The 20,261-nt window shown below is 41.5% G+C and overlaps 1 protein-coding gene across 1 annotated transcript in view; it reads left to right on the top strand.

Annotated features, from left to right (window-relative positions):
- Nucleotides 1-19,679, top strand: part of LOC126162956 (protein big brother) — a 260,533-nt gene extending 240,854 nt beyond the window's left edge. Inside the window, exon 7 of the mRNA XM_049919791.1 lies at nt 19,566-19,679. Coding sequence (XP_049775748.1) covers nt 19,566-19,607 — 42 coding nt within the window. The 3' untranslated portion in view covers nt 19,608-19,679. The remainder of the gene's footprint in view (nt 1-19,565) is intronic.
- The last annotated feature ends 582 nt before the right edge of the window (nt 19,680-20,261 follow it).

Below are 20,261 nucleotides of genomic sequence, written 5' to 3'. Positions count from 1 at the left end.
CATCGCACTGAAACATTAAAATCAGTGTCTATTTGAGTGGACTAGGCCATAGGGTAGGCCATACTAGATTTCACTTTCTACATTGTAGCGCCGGGTGGCCGTGCCGTCTGCGGCGCCTTGCCACGGTTCGCGCGGCTCCCCCTTTCGGAGGGGGTCTATTGTCCGTTTGTCTGTCCGACTCTAAAAAATTCTTTTCTACTTTTCTCAGGAACAGGTAGACATACCATGCTGAAATCTGTCACATACTAGGACATACGGTCGCCTGGCGGTATAAAAAGTTGAAGCTTCTCAGTCAATGCAGTGAAAAGATACGGCCATTTATGTCATATATTTTGACACTCACAAACTCACTCGTCAAAGCCTATAGGATATCTCCTGTTGACCTAGAATCATTAAATTTGGCACGAAGCAAGGATCAACAATACAACTACACGAATAAATCCAGAAAGTATTAATTTGTAATTATGCCATACGAAAAAATATTTTTGTGGCATTTATTGTCCTGCTTCAAACTTGAAATCGGAATGTTCTCGAAAGTCTTTTAATTTTCAGGACCGATGTCACGCCAGTATCATTATCGATAACAGACAAAAATCGTAGAGATACTCGACGAATTGTCTATAAAGATAATTAAGTTCGTGTGGAACCCTCGACGTACTCTGTCAACATGTCACAGTAAACGTCCCCGTTTATTGTTTTTTTAACAAAAATGAAACGACCAATCACACGATCTTTCATCAAACCGCACCAGACATTAACTTTGGGAGAGTCACGATGACGCTGAATAACTTCATGTGGATGCTCTGCACCCCCCCCCCCCCCACCACCACCACATTCTGCACTTACGACGATCAAATATTCCACTGACATGAAATGTTGTGTTGCTCTGCACTGCAATGCATGCACGCCTGGACTGAACTGGGGGAACAGAGGAAAAAAACAGCACTTGTGTCGTCTGAAGGTGTTCCAACTGCAGGGGACCCAAACTTGGAGAGTTTATGAATCAGACACCACAAACTAGAATAGTGTATGTCAGTTTGTAGAGATTCTAGGACACATTAAAACTAGCGAGTTCTTTTTCAAACACCCTGTACAGTAAACTGAAGAGCGAGCGCTCTAGTCTCCACTCAAGTTGCCCGGCTTGTATCACAAGCTAATTCCCAATGTCACAAACAGACCGGACGTTCAGTCATTATATATAATTAAAATAGGCAGGCGAAAATACATTGCCAAAATTGGGAATAAGTGACAATATACAAAAACTAATTATGCCTATTCATTTACTGTTTTCACCATCCACAAAATCAGCATATTTATGTTAATATAGTGTTATATTTTTAAAGTAACTTTAAATTTTTAAACAAAATGTTAATTATACTTGCTACGAAATGAAAATGTTTCCTGAAAGCGTATGCATTACAATGCCTTGTCAGCTTATTGGTAGCATTTGACAACCAAATGTGTTTTTAAAATTTTCTCTATCATGTTGAGTCTCCGACCAGATAATCAATTTTTATCCGAGAAAATTATCTCTCAACAGCTACAGAAGTAATTGGAGCAAATCTAAAATACTGAACTATCGTAGGGTCCACGTCTACTGCAATAAAACTGTCACCTTGTAGCCTCCACACTATATATAATTTCTGTCTGAAACTTAGCCCAACTTTACGTCCCACTCTATAACAATCTACGTATTACCAAAACTATGTACCCACATACTGTTGTTTGACTTAAACTCGTATGCTAACCTTTGACTAAAAAGGACATAATTTGAACTGAACTGTAACTGATCTGGACGCACCTTGTCTTTGTGTTAAATGCGTAACGAAAGTGAAACGACTATTTGGCCCTGATCAAAATTTCCACTTACCACGCATCTTGACAACATTGTTTGCAGGTTTCTCAAAGTACAACAGCAAAAGCAAGCAGGTAGTGGCTAAGCTAGATTTCTGTTTCTAAATACATATTAAAACTGTTACATGTGGTAAAGCGTGATGACAAAAGTGTGGTGGGGAGACACTATTCCTACGAAATGATATTCCAAGACAACGATTTTACAATGAAGTATGTATTGAAAAATACACAGTAAAACTTCACGTGGTCTTCACACATAACATTTGTCTGAAGAATACAATGCTTAACAAAGTAAACAATGATTTAAAAAGGGTACAATGTTAACAGAGAATTTCTATAAAAATCAAACAGCTTAATCAAGTAATATGTAAACCCATGATTCAGAGAAGTGTGGAGGTCTTTCTCTCATCTCTGAGAATCATTCCGACACAATAGGTACGCAGTGCTGCAGCCTTACCTCAAAATTCATCTCTTTAAAAACAATCACATTATTTACAACTTATATTCCTTTCACCTTTCATTGTCCACATTATATTCATCCTTGCTGACTTCTCCTAATCTAACAGATACGCACAAGTCCACACAGCACTACTAAATAAGTCCATCACCTACCACACCTCAACTAAGAATATATCAGACTGCGCAAAAATAAAGACTGTGCCACAAGACCAAAGATTGTCTAACAGTAACATAACTCCACAAGTCCTGTACAGCATAGCTGTGTGAAAGTGTTTTGAGCTATGTTTCTTATAATCGGATAAATATCAGATATAGACTTAGTAGCAGAATGCTTTCGAGAATATCTTTTCTCGCAGCACTTGGGGCCTTTCAAAATGATGCCTTATTCCACAAGCTGCAAACCTTTTATTATTACTATTATCGTTAATTCCCCATTAAGGAGAGCGTTAAAACACAATCAATATTCACAATGACAATATGGTACATAAATTGGTACATTTCAAATTCATGGCACTTTTTTCCTGTCTCTTTCTTTTCTCTTCCCAACAACCTCTCATAAATTCACTGTGTTTCTTCTTCCTCTCTTCTGTCCACTTCTTCCCTGATTTCTTCTCTTTTGGTGTTTCTTCGGATTTCTGTTTGTTGATTTTTTTTCTCTGTATTTTCCTCTGTTTGATATTTCTTCTGTGGAGATGTTTAGATTTTTGAGGTCTTCCATGGTTTCCTTTACCCAGCTAGTTTTCACCTTATTCGTCACCACTATGTTAAAAATCATCTTGGTCAGCCTATTTTCATTCATCCTATGAATGTGCCCATAGAATTTTGCCCTTCTTTTTCTGATATTGTCTGTAATTGTCTCTGCCTGTTTGTACAATTCCTTTGTTGGTCTCTTTATCCCGATCCCCTGTCTCTGAACTGGCCCATAGATCTTTCTCAGAATTTTCCTCTCTTTCTTTTCCATTTCCTTGATTTTAGTTCTTCCTCTGATTACTGTCGTTTCTGAGGCATACAAGGCCTCAGTTAAGACTACTGTTTTGTAATGTCTTAATTTGGCATTGACGGAAATATTTCTTTTATTGTAATGGTTCCATGTAAGTCTGTATGCTTTTTGTAGTTTTGTAACCCTTTCTTCATTGGCTGTTGAATTCAGTCCTGTTTTCTGTATAATCTCTCCCAGGTATTTGAAACTTTCTACTTGTGTTATCTTTCCGTACTTTGTTATCAATGGGCTTCTGTCTGTAGATTTTGTGTCCACGTACTGGCTTTTTTCATATGATATTTGTGGTCTTGTTCTGGCTGCGATTTCATGCAATATCTATAGGGCTTCTCTGGCTTCTTTTCTGTCATTTGTAATGATGGCTATATCGTCGGCAAAGGCCAGATATTTTATGTTGACGGTTCTATTCTTCTCTCTCCCCATCTTTACCCCATTGACTCCTTTGTCCCACGTCCTGATTATTTTCTCTAAAACAGCGTTAAATAAAATGGGTGACAGGCCATCTCCCAGTCTCACTCCTGTCTTGATTTCGAAAGATTCTGAGATCTCGCCCATGAACTTCACTTTTGACTTTGTATTTGTTAATGTTTCCTGAATTAGTTTTCTGGTCTTATTGTCTACCTTCATTTCTTCTAGTGTATTAAAAAGTGTTTCTCTGTGTATGGAATCGTAAGCCTTATTGAAATCAACAAATGTTACTGTGGTGTTTCTGGACTTTCTCGTTGTTAATAATGTTCTCAGACACCAGATCTGCTGACTGCATGATCTTCCCTTCCTGAATCCTCCTTGGTATTCTCCGATCTGTGCTTCTATCTGAGGTTCTAGGCGATTTAACAGAGCTTTTGATAGAATTTTGTAAGCCACCGGCAGTAACGAAATTCCTCTATAGTTATTAGGGTCTGTTTTGTCTCCTTTCTTGTGGAGGGGTTGTATTAGGGCTGACTTCCATTCTTCTGGTATCTTTTCTATTTCCTAGATGTTTTTGATTATACTATGAATTTTGGGTGTAATGTTTTCATGGTCTAATTTCCAGATTTCTGCAATCAGTCCATCTTCACCTGGTGCTCTGTTATTTTTCAATGATTTTATTATTTTCGCTATTCCTTCGTATGTTGGGGGTTCGGAGTCCCGGTTGGGTTCCGGTTTTGTAAACTGTAATCTCTGTTTTGGTTTATCACAGTTAAGTAACGTGTCAAAGTATCTGGCTAAAATTTCACAGTTTTTCTTCGAATTTGTCTCCAGTGTTCCATCTTGACTTTTGAAGCATAAGCTTGGTGGCTGATATCCTGTCATATTTTCTCGGAATACTCTGTAAAAATTTCGTGTGTTGTTTCTGGTGAAGTCTTCTTCTATCTCCTTCAACCTGCTGTTTTCGTAACCTCTTTTTTCTCTTCGGATTATTTTTGAAGTGTTTTTCTGTATCCTGTTGAACTCCTCCCATTTTTCTTGTGTTTTACGGCTGTTAATTTTTTTCCAGGCTTGTATTCTGTCTTCTATGGCCCTGTCGCATGTCATGTTCCATCATCAGTGTTTCCTTTTTCTCGGTGGCTGCCCCAATTTTATCAGTTCTTTTATTTGTTCTGACAGTTCTATCCAGTTGTTGCTATTGATTTTCGTAATTTCTTCTATTATTTCTTTCTTGTTTATTTGTAGGTACTCTGGATCTGTTCTGAAAGGTCTGTTGGTTCTCTTGATTTGTCTATTGGGTATAAATTTTGCTTTAATTTGGAGAAGGTGATGATGAGACTCGAAAACTCCTTTCCTTGTTCTTACGTTCATTATTTCTCTGGTGTTTTTTGTGGATATTGCTACGTGGTCTATCTTAAATTCTCCTAGAGCATGGTTGGGGGGTTTCCAAGTTACAAGTTTTCTGTGTGGTTTCTGGAATTGCGTTGACATGATTTTCAGATCAAAATTACTGCAGAAGTTTATCAAGTTCTCTCCATTTTTGTTTGTTCTCATGTGGGCCATGTGTTTCCCTGTCGCGTCTCGGAATTTTCTTTCCTTGCCTAACTGGGCATTGAAGTCTCCTAGTAACACTTTTATGTGATTCTTGGGGATTTTGCTGGTAGTTTCTTCCAGATCTTCCCAGAATTCCTCTATCATCTCTGGGTTCTTCTTGTTATAATTGTTTGTGGGGGCATGTCCATTGATTAATGTACAGGTTTTGTTTCCAGATCTTATCGTGAGTGGCGACATTTCTTCTGATTTTGAGGTGAAATCTATTACGGAGTCCAGTATCGATTTATGTACTACAAAACCAGTTCCAAAGAGTTTGAGATTTCTTCCTGGGATGGTTATGGCTGGTTTCCCCTTATATATTCTGTAATTTTCAGAATCAAAGTGGTTCTCATCTGCAAATCGTGTTTCCTGTATTGCCATAACTTTGATGTTGTGTTTATCCATGGCGTTTGTTAATTGTTTCAGTTTACCTGGCCTCAGTAGTGTGTTGGTGTTGAGTGTTCCCATGTAAAATACTTTCTTCATCTTGAGGGTTTTTGAGAGGCTCCGATTCTTCTCTTCATGACATGCCTGATCCCTTGGAACCCGATGATCAGGTCTATTACCCAGTCTTACTGACTGGGGCCCAGGGTAGTGGATTCTTTCCCGTTGTTCTGTCATGATTATTGGTTTGTGTTGAGGTATTGGTGGTGAAACCACGAAGGATCTCACATAATTTCGACTGGAGTTTTGAGTTCCAGAAGATTAACTTAACAGCCGAGCCTTTTACATTACTGAAACACATTCATCGCTAGTAAATGATATGACGCAAGAAACGCAAACAGACAGGCTCTACATATATAAGTATAATCATACACTATACTGATAGACTGGAAGCTTATTCTTGGTGTATCTGTACTGGAAAGGACATTTCCTCCACCACATGCGCTGCTCGCTCCTCAGCTAGCAGACTTACTACACCGTATGCCACTGAAGATGGCCCGTGCTGAATAAACAAACCATTCGAGGGAACATATAGCTCTTCCCTGGATTTTTTCTGACTTTTCGACCAATACTACCTGGTAAATGTCACAGACCGGCGAGCAGTATTAAAGAACCGGTCGAACCTAATGTTCGTTGGCTACCTTTCTTTAAAAATCTTTCAATAAATTTGTCTGGCAGCTGCTTTTCCTGGAACTAGTTCTGTATCGACGTCCAACTGACGCATATTCCAAGCTGTGTTAAGGTTGTAACTGTTTCCAGTGTTTGTACAGTAAATCCATACATACTACAAAAATAGGTGTGTGCATGTACAGTATGTATGCACATATGTACAGTATGTTCTACGTCCCCTCCTAAACCACGAGACCGATTTCGACCAAACCTGGTACACGTACCACTTATTGTCTGGAAAGAATTGCTGTGAGGGTGCGAACCTCTTACTTATCAAAAAAAGGGGGGGGGGGGGGGGAGTGTAGAAAGTAGTGTAGTCCACAACGCGCAAACATTCATATTCTGTTCATCCAGTATTTGAGAATGAGAGCATTTAGTGACTTGCAACATACCATTACGAAACTTTTTCTCGCTGAGAACCACCACAAAATGATGAAAGGAAACAGTTCATCGCTTATTACATTTCCGCTATTCACACAGAAAATTGTCACATCGGGAATGACGTATTAATTTATTACTTCCTTTAGTCGTAACTGTATTCGCAAATCTTTTGCAGACAGTGTTCACATATACCACCTGCAAAAATATATCATTATGCGACACACAGATTAGGAGATGTGACGTCATAACCACTGTGATGCTTGAAACATTGCCACATCATTCATGAGTTTAAATTTATTACTTCTTTGATACAAACTCCATTCGCAATCTATTTTGTAAACAGTATCCACATATGCCGCTGAATGTAGGTGCAAAATTATGATTGTTCGACACATAGTTCTGGAGATATGACGTCATAAACACTGAGTTGAATGAAAACGAAACTGCAAGGCGAAATTTGCTAAAAATACAGGCAAAATATATTTACAAACACGTGTGAAAAAATGTGACATGTGTGTATACATCAAAAGCCACTGATCGATTCCAACCAAACATGGTAACATATTTGTGGTGTGCATACTGTAAGACCCTCAGTGCACACAAAATCAGATTATTTGATTTGTCGCTCTAACAAAGTAGGCGAGTGTCAGCAATATGTCTCGTGGTCTTATCGTGGCGTGTTTATCTTCTGCTGTTAGGTCAGACGATAGAAATGCCACTTGCACGCTTAGAGTAGCAGATTGACGGTGACCAACTTTAAACAGAACTTGATTAATTTTCACACACATTTATTAAAATAATAACAAGCATAAAAATTACTTAACTTGGTTCTGGATGATATTTACAATTGACAATCTGAAGTTCCTTTGGTACTGGTACGTTAATCTTATTCTCACATATATCTCTGATACTTGACAAAAGTGTCTATACATTTATCTTCATGGCTATGTACAGGAATATGGTAATCTTATTGGGCGCAGACTGAAGCTTGACTATAGACTGGTACACACATATGTAGAACTCGTACAGACTGGTACAGACTAATGCAGACTGGTACAGACTGGTGCAGACAAATGCAGACTCACTAATTGGAGGTATGTACACTCGTATCACTGCGCGAGTGTGATCCGCGAGGAGAAAAGGTTCTATGTTAGCAGCAATCCCATTGGCTGCGTTACATATTAATACGCGGATCGGCGGAAGCAGAATTTGGTCCGTCTCTAAGACAGCGCCATCTCGTAGTGCGGAGACGGACGAGGGCTGCGCCTGCGCTGTTGTGCTTAGCGGGTCGCGCTCTAGTGGGATAGTTGTGTACGCGCTGACTACGCGGAACTATGTACACAACAATATTACTGTCCAGAAAGGAATACTGTGAGGCTAAGGCCTAGCAACCTTCTATTGGGGTGCGGGTGATAACGTGGAGAGAAGATGGGGTAGGAAGAGACGGACAGGCAAACTAGGGGAAGGAGCACAAAGACATGGGTATGGAGGAGGAGGAGATGGAAAGAGAGATGGGAAGGGGGGAAAAGGCAGAGAAATGGGAGATGAGGAAATGGAGAGTGGAGGAGTAAATGAACAGAGGAAGAGATGGACAGAGAGATTAGAAGGAAAGAGGAAGAGATGGATAGAGAGATTGTTGTATCGGCTGCTGTGGGAGTCAGCACGGATATAAACGAGGAAGGAGAGAAGTTGCGATGGCTGGTGGCAGGAATGCAAAATGATCTGTACATTAAATTCTTTCTAATTAATAGGACACTTTATTTCTAAAAAGAAAAGAAACTTGAGTTAACTTTTTCTTATGAAGTGTCGCGCTGTGCTTCCTGTACCTCCTACGTGCAATTAATTTGACGCACTATTACTACTCGAAGAACGCAGTCTAAGTAACGTCATCCTATTGCTCAGTTCTGATGCTTTCGACGTTTGCGACCGAACTGGGCCGACCAGCGATGGGCGGCTGGTTAAGTCAGCGTCGACAAGGGTCGCTCAGCTCTGTCTTCCTGGAGGTGTGTCGCTGACCTCTCTTTCCAATGGCGCACTGTTCGGCGCCTTCTTGACGCCGTTACATGGCGCTGCGCTGCTTGGTGTGCAGTCGATGCTTAAGGACTGCAGAGAGATGAGGGAGGAGGGGGTGGACGGAGGGAGTGGGGAGAGGGAGACGGCAGAGCGGCGTGTTGTAATGGACAGTGAGAGGGGAAGGAGATGCAGTTGGAAGGAAGGAAGGAAGATTAGGGCTCACGTCCCGTCGACATCGAGGTCATTAGAGACGGAGCACAAGTTGGGATTGTGTCAAGGATGGGGAAGAAAATCGGCCATGCCCTTTCGAACGAACCGCTTCGTCATTTGCCTAGAGCGACTTAGGGAAATTACAGGAAACTCAAATCTGGAAGGCCGGGCGCGGGTCTGAACCGCCGTCCTCCCGAATGCGAGTACAGTGTGCTAACGACTGCACCACGTCACTTGGTGATGTAATTGGAGTAAAAACAGGGTGGCGCACGAAAGGTGTTACCATTTTGTTTTTGAATATAAACTTTATTGCCAATACAATCTGAAAGGAACATATACTACAATGAAGAGCCGTCCATGGAGATTTGTTCTAACCCAGCACATGCTCAATATGTCCACCATTTCGTTTCCTAACTCCCTTCAAACGAACACTGAAGTTAGTGATTACCCTACGGCACATGTCTTCCGTAATTTCACTGCAAGCTTGAAGAATAAGTCTTGGTTCAAAATGGTTCAAGTGGCTCCGAGCACTATGCGACTTAACTTCTGAGGTCATCAGTTGCCTAGAACTTAGAACTAATTAAACCTAACTAACCTAAAGACATCACATACATCCATGCCTGAGGCAGGATTCGAACCTACGACCGTAGCGGTCGCTCGGCTCCAGACTGCAGCGCCTAGAACCGCACGGCCACTCCGGCCGGCAAAGAATAAGTCTTCTGAGATCCATTAAATCACGTGAACGTTTCGGGAAAATTTTTTCCTTTAGGTACCCCCAAAGAAAAAAGTCACATGGATTGAGATCTGGACTATTGGGGGGCCAATTTTGTCCGTCATTGAAGCGACCTGGAAACCTGAGTGAAATGACCCGCATGTCGAAATGCTCGTGTAAAAACTCCAACACAGTGTTTGCAGAATGTGGCCTTGCTCTATCTTGCATGAACCACTGTTGTAGGGCAAGGCAGTAGCAAGAAGCTGTGGAATGAAGCTATTGCGAAGCATGCTCAAATAACGCTCGCTGTTCACAGTTTCTTCAAAGAAAAAGGGCCCAATAAGACCGTGACTGGAAATTACTGCCCACGTTGTAATCCTCGGAGCATAATGTTGTCGTTCATGAAGCACTTGTGGGTTTTCAGTGGCCCAAAAGCGTACATTTTGTTTGTTAACCACACCGTCTAAATGAAAATGCGCCTCGTCTGTAAACCAAACATTGTTGACAGTTTCTTCCCTATCCTCCGCCCACTGAGCAAACAGTAGTCTCTGCTGCTTGTGTTCTTCAGTGAGCTTCTGTGCACAGGTCATCTTGTATGGGTACATATGGAGGTCACTTTTAAGAATGCGTTGAACGGAGCGTCTGGATGTTCCCAGTTGCGCTGCTGCCTTTGTACACGATTTCCCGGGACTTCTCTGTACAGCAACTCGTACCACTTCAATATTCTCCGGCGAACAAACAGACTTAGGCCGAGGTCGCTTCGCTTCCAATACTGTTCCTTCCTGTACAAATTTATCGTATAACCCGTGGATGATCTTCTTGCAAGGGACCCATCGTGTGTTAAACTGTTGTCGAAAACGCCTCTGATTGTGAGTCACAACAAATGCTTTTCGTTTCATGAGAAAGTAACACAATTGCCGATCGTTGCTGTGTCGTCAGTCTTCCATTGTCAGCCATTGCTGCTTACTAGTCTCCTAGCGGAAGTATCCTGAATTACACGTCATTTCGTAAGCTATTTGTTTTTCCAAGCTCTGCTGGTACTGCTGTACAGATCCCAGCGGGATATCTAATGTGCGTCGTAAATTGTGGAAGAAACAATTGGTAACACATTTCGTGCGCCAACCTGTACCTGGGCAACGCCGGGTACACAGCTGGTGTGCGATTAAACAACAGCAGTTTTGTTGCAACATTTTAGTATATTCCACAAACTCCCACGAAAATGGGTGAGAATGTTCAGAACTGAATAAATGCTAGGTGTGTTATGGCTACTCGACAATAATCGTATTGATGCTCACTCTGTGTAGGTACACCTTGTAACAAACACACCGAAATGATCTTGCTGCCGAGCATTTCGACACAAACATGGAGGTGGTTTGCAGCGCGTGAAATGCTAATGTTGTGTCCGGTTTTATCTCCCGGTGGTGACCACTTGGTTTTTTTGGAAACGCCGCAGCCGCGACCGCGCGCATTAATGACGGAGGCAGAGCGGAAACCTCAACGCAGATGGATTCCGACGCGAAACCGCGCCCGCCGGCCGCCGGCAGCCCCCGCGTGCTGTCGCTCGGTTCACCGACGCGCGGTCGCGGTCGCCCCGGCGCCGACGTCAATTATGCACGCCAGCGGATGTGGCCGGCTCGCTCCCGCACCTGAATATTTCCTTCCGTCCGCTGCCGGCGTCCGTCTCTTCGCGTGCGCCGGGATGGCCACAATAGACGCTGGCATATCAATGTCTTAAGCCGAGCCAGTCACGTTTGGCAGAACGCACTTTGTAACTTTGATGGTTGAACGTAGTCTTCCGGCTGGCGCCCACGACGAGAAACTTTGGCAGCAACAGTAACTGGGATGCCTTTGGTAACTGAGATAGGAGTGTCAAGCAGTCTGAGTGGCCACAATAGCGTCAAACTTATTGTTCGTGATCCTCTCGAGTTTTTATTCTGTTCTGAGGAACTAGCAGGTGAGAGTTATTTCGATTCCTTCAAATACCTGTGTGTAATATGCTGTTGTTGTCGTTGTTGTTGTTGTTGTAGTCTTCAGTGCTGAGACTGGTTTGATGCAGCTCTCCATGCTACCCTATACTGTGCAAGCTTCTTCATCTCCCAGTACTTACTGAAACCTACATCCTTCAGAATCTGCTTAGTGTATTCATCTCGTGGTCTCCCTCTACGATTTTTACCCTCCACGCTGCCCTCCAATACTAAATTGGTGATCCCTTGATGCCTCAGAACATGTCCTACCAACCGGCCCCTTCTTCCAGTCAAGTTGTGCCACAAATTTCTCTTTTCCCCAATTCTATTCAATACCTCCTCATTAGTTATGTGATCTACCCATCTAATCTTCAGCATTCTTCTGTACACCACATTTCGAAAGCTTCTATTCTCTTCTTGTCCAAACTATTTATCGTCCATGTTTCACTTCCATACATGGCTACACTCCATACAAATACTTTCAGAAACGACTCAGCATCCCCCGACTTAATTCGACTACATTCCATTATCCTTGTTTTGCTTTTGTTGATGTTCATCTTATATCCTCCTTTCAAGACACTATCCATTCCGTTCAACTGCTCTTCCAAGTCCTTTGCTGTCTGACAGAATTACAACGTCATCGGCGAACCTCAAAGTTTTTATTTCTTCTCCATGGATTTTAATACCTACTCCGAATTTTTCTTTTGTTTCCTTAACTGCTTGCTCAATATACAGATTGAATAACATTGGGGATCGGCTACAATTTGACCCTGCGAGAGATAAGTGCATCCTGTATTCAGTGGGTCTGTGGTCTGGAGTGTACAGGGCGTTTCAAATGAAGTGCGTGTCTCTGTAACTTACAAAGTAACAGATTACATGGACATTTATTGAGATAGGTCCACATAAGAAGCATTACACTGAGGTGAAAAAGGTCATGGATATGTAAGTCTACAGGCCTTTCTTCCCCAGAATAAATGCGGGAAATTTTCTTTCTAACCAATGGAGGCCACAGGAGTTTTAGCCAATGACCCCCTTCTTCGGCATAAGCGCAGGTTAACTCCTGTTACTGTCCAATGACCGCGGCCTACCAATGGTAGCCCTAGGCATTTTACCCATTTATCTCACATCTCCAGCAGCCGGCCGCTGTGGCCGAGCGGTTCTTGGCACTTCAGTCTGAAACCGCGCGACCGCTACGGTTGCAGATTCGAATCCTGCCTCGGGCATGGATGTGTGTGATGCCCTTAGGTTAGTTAGTTTTAAGTAGTTCTAAGTTCTAGGGTACTGGTGACCTCAGATGTTTAGTCCCATAGTGCTCAGAGCCATCACATCTCCAGCACAAGCGTGGGAAAACGCTCCTTTATAAGAGAAGGTGGCAATGAACTCTCATAGTGCTCAATCTACAAGTGACACCACAGATCTTGAAGATGATCCCAGCAAAGGGATCGAAACGTCGATTGTTTGAAGAAATATGACGCGGCCGAACAACCCAGAAGATTTTAACGTCAGTCATGGGATACCTCTTAATATCATGCCGGATTTCCTTTTGCATAGCGTGACAGACTCAACAAATTGCTGGAAGTTCCCTGCAGAAATATTCAGCCATGCTGCCTCTATAGCCGTCCATAATTGCGACAATGTTGCCGGTGCAGAACTTTGTGCACGAACTGGTCTTTCGATCATGTCCAATAAATGTTCGATGTCGGACTATCAATTCCCTCGAATTGTCCAGAACCATCTTCAAACCAATCGCGAACAATTATGGCCCGATGACACGGCGCATTATCAACCAAAAAAATTGCATCGTTGTTTGGGAAAATGAAGTCTACGAATAGCTGCAAATAGTGGCCGAACATAACCATTACGTCAATGACCGATTCGGTTGCACCGGAGCAGCAGTACATTTGATGGAAACATAGCCGACGACATTATGGAGACATCACCAGCTTGCACGGTGCCTTGTTGACAACTTGGCGCCGCGGCATTATGACCACCCTACCAACAGCTCTTACCAACTGAAATCGGGACTTATATGAACAGGTCAAGGTTTTCCGTTCGTCTGTGGTCCAGTCGATACTGTCACGAGCTCAGGATGGGCTCTGCAGGCCATATCTTGCTGTTAGATAAGGCACGCGCGTCGACCGTCTGCTCCTATAGCCCATTAACGCCAAATTTCGCCGCACTCTCCTAACCAATACGTTCGTCGTACGTCCGGCACTGCTTCCTGGGGTTATTTCACGCAGTGTCGCTTGCCTGTTAACACTGATAACTCTAAGCAAACGCCGCTTCTCTCGAGAGAAGGTCATCGGCCACTACGTTGTCCGTCGACAGTTATTACTAGGCCACAGGAAATCCTACGTGGGTACGTCCTATCGATCGTCAACTTAGCTGGTATATTAAGGGGCTCCGGAACGCCCTATACTTGCAATGTTAAAATAACGCTTATAAATTACATCTTTCCTCACAAAGTATTTGAGGCAGGAAGTTGAACTTTTTACAGATTATTTATTGGAATATGGGCTACAACTTAACACAGGGATTTTACAAAATTTTAGTTCAGTTATTAAAGATGATTTTTTCAATTGTAATGAAAATTCACAACACTTTTTTGCAATTTTTTATTTATATATTCAAAAATATACAGTTTTTTGGAAAAAGGCTGTGTTAGATTATGCAGAAGGTACTGTGTAACATTTACTGAAAGTTTGAAACAAATATGTTTGGAAGATCCTTGGAAAACATGTAATTAGTATGAGAAAATAAAAGTTTTGGGAATCGAGCGACAAAGATTGGATTAACTTTTTAGTGCATTCCAGGTCCATAGGATGGATTATCTTCATCCTCTGCAAACTCCTCCTCCAGTTTCCTCTTGTTCCTCCTCCTGTTTACTCTTGCTTGTATTTCTAGACTCTTTACAGCCCTGTCTGCAGCCCGAAGGCGTTCCTTGTCTAAAGCAAGCATCGCTCGGACCATTTTAGAACCTATCTTCATTCCCATATTTCTAAATACCTTGCACCTTACAATGTTGCCATCATTGAAAGTCGCAACAGCATCATACACACCAAAGTGAAGTGTTTCTATTCCAACAAATACAGTCTTGGGGATTCTCGACCATATAACACTATTTACGCTTTCATTGGGGTTTTGAGTTTTTCCGTGAATACACTTTTTCAACAGTTCAGTTATTATTATTATTATTATTAATTATTATTATTAATAATTATTAATAATTGGTTAATAATAATACCATTTGACAGCAGTTTAACAGCGCCACAGTGGGTCACGCCCATGTAGAACACATTTCAAAAAAAATTTAAAAATAGTTGTAGTCTTCGGAATTGAATAAATTATATATCTATTAAAAGGTAATAGTCTGCAGATTCAGAAAACACAAAAAAGTAAAAATTGAACTTTTCACGATTTTGAGCCTTTCCGGAGCCCCTTAACACGTGATTTGGAATCCTTGGGGATGAAACCAATGGTCCCACTACTTCGCAGGAACCGCGTGATTTGCAAGAAATGAACAACAGGTTCCCTGCAAGATGGTTGGGGCACCCTAATCCTAAGGATTGGTCCGAATGCTCGCCCGATTTAACACCAGCTGATTTCTTTTTGTGGGGACATCTAAAGAATAGTGTTTGTGCCAATGAACCCACAACCCGAAATGAGTCAAACGGCGCGTCGAGGAAACTCGTTGCTCTCTGACACCAGCGATGTTACACCTCGTCCGCAGGTCTTTTAGAATGCGTACTGTGTTGTGCATTTACGAACGTGGGCATACATTTGAACATCTCACTTATATCAACATTTCGCCACTTGAACATTTATCTGCACACAACCAAGTACTTTATACAGTGTGTTGCATCCATCTCTAACACTCTGAAAATCTCTAGTTCCGAAAATAACCATATTAGAAATATGATTTAAACTGATTTGTACACAGATGGTTTAACCACATCAGCAACATGATAAAAAAAACTAAAGTTCTATTAAAAAACTGTATCTCGTTGATTTAACTCTCTGGAAAATAAGTCAATAAACTATGTTCAAAACCCACAGAAATTGTAAAGTTTCTTATGTGGACCTACTCAATAAATATTCCTGACACCTAGTATTCTGCATGTTACAGAGGCGTGCACTTTAACTGAAACACCCTGTATACACTGTCAGAAATGGAAATTGTTACATCATAATCAGATACAAAAGCCTGATATTTTCAAAATTTGTGACGTTGTTCACCACGTAAAGGGTATTAAATGAATACAATTTCATTTCATTTGAAAGTGATCCATAATCAGTATGAAAACTGACCCCTGTGGGCACGAATTCTCTTTTGTTTTCGTTGTGTCGTCGTTAAGAGACAGCCTCGAGATGTCATGCTTGAAGCATATACTTTTCCGCTTCATGGCTGTATTCTGGTGTGAAAGTATGCGTCTTTGCATCACATCATTGACGTGCTGTGCGGTTGCCAAACCAGGGGACAAAGCAGTCCAGTCAGGAATGCGTTAACTCCACAAGGCGTTTCTGGAATGAACTACAGTGTGGGTGTTCCTTTATTCGGCCAGTGTATGGCATTCAGTACCCTGGTCATCAAGGATTTCACAACAGGGTTTCCCACTGAGCGTGCCTCTGGATATTCTGGCGAGTTGTTTTTTCCATTTTATGCATAATACTTCGATGAAAGATACAGCTGTCTTCTTCAGGCGCTGCGAGTTTTGCTGATACGCATATTCGCTGCCAGGATTCCAACCAAACTGTGAACTATAGTTGGTCTCACGCCACTATTTATAGTCGAGTTCGGTTCCCGACGGCAACTACTCCCGCTGATCCTCTTTTGTTTTTCAGAATTCGCACTGATATTCCGTGAACCGCAGCGTTTTCTAACTCTGACGCCTGTGATGGTAAACGAAATATGAATAAATCAAATGGCGTTATTTAAACTGAAACAGCCGTCCCTATTTATTTGAGTTCGTCACTTCTTTATGTCAATACACTCCTTAGTTATGCTGTCCCAGAAACTCGGCGTTTTCACCTCGATACTGATCTCATCGTATTTCGTATCGTGATTATATTCGAGGCGACAGCTAAATTGCTTGGTTATTTTAGTCGGGTATGTGGCCGATGTTCCTTGCATCTCTCCTCGACTTTTATGAAAGTCTGTTCGGCGTAAGGGAAGCCACATTCGCACAGAGTGCGGTATACTCACGGCTTTCGTAGACTAAGGTCGTCTTTAACATTCGACCATCAATAGTTCATAGTCTAGTTGGGGTCTAGCAGCGAGTACACACACGTAACAGCAGAACTCGCAGCGCCTGAAGAGGGCTGTTGTGTAGATCTCAAAATGTTGTGCATAAAACAGAAACAACAACTCGGCAGAACACCCAGAAGCTCACTATTAATCAATCGCACAGAGAAAACCCGAGAGATCAGGGTTTACCATTCTCGCCATATACTGGCGAGCGTTCAGACTCTCTTCAACAATTACCAAATCGGTATTTTGGCTATATCCATTAGCTCCCAACATCATAATTCCAAAAGTTGAATGGTTGTGGGTCTCGAGAACGGATCGGGTGGGACACAAACAGAAGTTTTTCAAACCGAATGGCCATAAATACGACACTTCTTACAAATCACGAGGTGAAACGTTTTTGGCCACAGGATTTTTGCAGAAGCTTGTTATGCAGAAGTAATTTTTGTTCGGGAATAATAATTCTTAATGAATCCTGAATGAATGTTTTTTTTATTAAAAACAGTTCTTAATTGATTTGTTTTGTGCATTGAAAACGAAAATTTCGAAAAGTCTCCTTATTCAAATTTATTAGGGATTTAACAACAATATATAACCAAATTCCAATTTTTTTTTTATGACAAACGTGGAAACGTTTTCTGTGGGTTACTTGGATGTCATTAGGTGTAATTCTCTTTCTGATCTGGTGTATTCCTTACCTGAAAGAAGTAACCTATAATTAATCAGGAATTTGACTAATTGCGCGATCCCACATGACTCCTGTGCGGAAACAAAACTTTGATAGAAACGAAGGTAGCACTAAGTTTCAGTTTGACCACTTAAATCGAAATATGATATTCGCTAGTTATATTCTGATATCTTAGCCCAACGCACCAAGAGCGTTTCTCCAAGTTAACTTTGATTTATTGCAAAAAATTGCGTAGATCAAGATTCGCCATCATCAGATAACGTGCTTGTACTAACAGGAAGATGTCGCGAGGAATTACTGAAAGGCAATGATTGGCTCCGATCTCGAGACATCTCTCTATGATACGATTAATTCATGAGTTGTACGAATCATAGTTGGTTTCACCGAGGTAATGAAATTTTGGTGCCTTTTATTAGAACGAGAAGAGAAGATTTAGCGGTCAAGAATATCTTGCAATCATTTCTGTCTAGGTCTCACGAATATTTATCAACATATTGTCGCGAAACATACGTCCTGAAAGTGAAAAATACTCCGGAAAAGTGGATACTTATACAAGTACTGTGAATGACCAAACCCTTCCTTCTAGAAAGAGAAGAGTTCTGAGATTTTACTAGATGATGAAAAGCTCTTGGGTTCTGAGCTGAGTGGCAGCGGATGATGAGTATGCACTCGTCGAAACGCCGCGATATTTCAACGCTGTCACACGCATGGGAACCTGACATGTTTTGAATATTAATAAACCTAGTCATATTTGCATTCAGGTGCACCTTGTTAATCGTTATCGTTCGTCGCTTGTGTTTCCATTTAAAATAAAACTTTTATTTATTACTAGTGCATGAAAATGCATCTTGCATGATAGCTGAAAGACAGAAAAATCTGATAGTTATGTACTAAGTTTAAAAGTGTGGCGACGGCAGAGGAGAGGGTTGCTGGACTTCTCTGTGGTAATCAGTCAGTTACGGAAAACCATAGGGAAGACGTTACTACTGGCTGGAAAGGCTACCGTTCCGTTTAACTTTCAGTAATAACATTAACAATTTCAGTAAGCAACTAGCAGATTTTTATACGTTGCCCATACGACACTAACAATGGTTTGCGACAGCAACATACGGTCAGTTTATAACTGAGATTGTCACATAGCAATCGAACCATATGTAACAAGTTTTCGTTGGAGACTGGGTATCGATGAACTTTAAACTACAAACAGAGTTTTGTGAAATCTTTACTTCTTTTCAATTTCTTGTCTTATTGTTAGAGAGAAAGCTTCATGAATTGGAAATCACGTGTAACAAAGGTAATATTACTTTTTCAACAATTGCAGCATTAATGAAAACTGTAAGCTCTCTCTTGAAGTCATGCTATATGAACGAATATTCCAACATGATTTTAATTTGAGTAGAGTTTGGAATCCTTGTTTCCCAGATATGTGAATGAGAATTTCAGTTTATCACGAAATTTTTCCACAGTAAATATGGCAGAACAGAGTCTCTGGACTGGCCATGAAAGACATTTTAACCGGAGGCGGCAGCCTTCTTGAATGAAATTTTTCCCGGAAGAAGAAGGTCGCTGGTTTTTGCGACTGTGGGTCAAGGACCGCAGGTGTATCACGTGACACCCAGTGTGAGCCGCAGGGTTCGCTGACAGCGTAGCGGGGGGTAATTACGGGGCAATGGGCTAACGTTCGTGGGACTCGAGATGGTATCGGACGACTAGCGCCCTTGCTTTTGACAGCTCCCTGAAACCGACACGGGTAACCCAATACGCCGGCGGCATTTCCATCTGAAAGCGACAGGGCACAAGAGCCACCCCCTCGCTTCTGCCCTCGCCACTTTTGAGCTGTTAGCGTCTGTGTTGATTCAGAAACTTTTGTGCGCATTCTGTGACGCCTATTCCTGATACGTCGTTTTTGGTTTCCTGTTTGTTTACAGGCACGGAAGAAGAGCGACTTAAGCCATGGTCACCACAACTAGACGACATTTCCCTGAAGTAACTGCGCTCCTTCACTTTCATCTCGTACTACACTGTGTATACCGTAATCATTGTCTGTAATCTATAATTAATCTTGTTAAGTGTACAAATAAACCAAATAAATGTTTCATTATTGTCATATTACTTTGTTTCATTTTCCTTGAACATATCCCGTATTTTATGAAATTCTACTTTGCCGTGTGGTACGTGAATGTAGCGAAAGAACATTAAAAAGTAGCCTGTCAATAATTCAGTTACAGTTACGTTACCCAACGCCATAATCGCCCACACGATAGTTTTGTAGTGAAAGGGGACAGGGGCTAGACCTCAGAGTATGGAGTATTTTCAATATTTATGAAGACTAATGGACAACTTTAAAATACCCATACAAAAGTTCCAGTTACCACCCTGTTAAAAACCTGTGTAATACCGACTTTTAATCATTTTATTGTAAAAAAAATTAAATAAAACTTTTCCTTTCCCTGACAGTTAAGAGAAGGAAGGAGGACCCCCCCCCCCCCTTCCTTACCTCCGGGTATGGGCACCCTTGCTCATTGCTACTTACAACATAGGAAGGAAGAAGAGAATGTTAAACGTCCCGTCAATATCGCATCGAAATCAATATATATATATATATACACACTCCTGGAAATGGA

The sequence above is a fragment of the Schistocerca cancellata genome, chromosome 2 (genome assembly GCF_023864275.1).
Source record: "Schistocerca cancellata isolate TAMUIC-IGC-003103 chromosome 2, iqSchCanc2.1, whole genome shotgun sequence".
Classification (NCBI taxonomy): Eukaryota; Metazoa; Arthropoda; class Insecta; order Orthoptera; family Acrididae; genus Schistocerca; species Schistocerca cancellata.
This window is presented reverse-complemented; position numbering and strand designations above follow the sequence as displayed.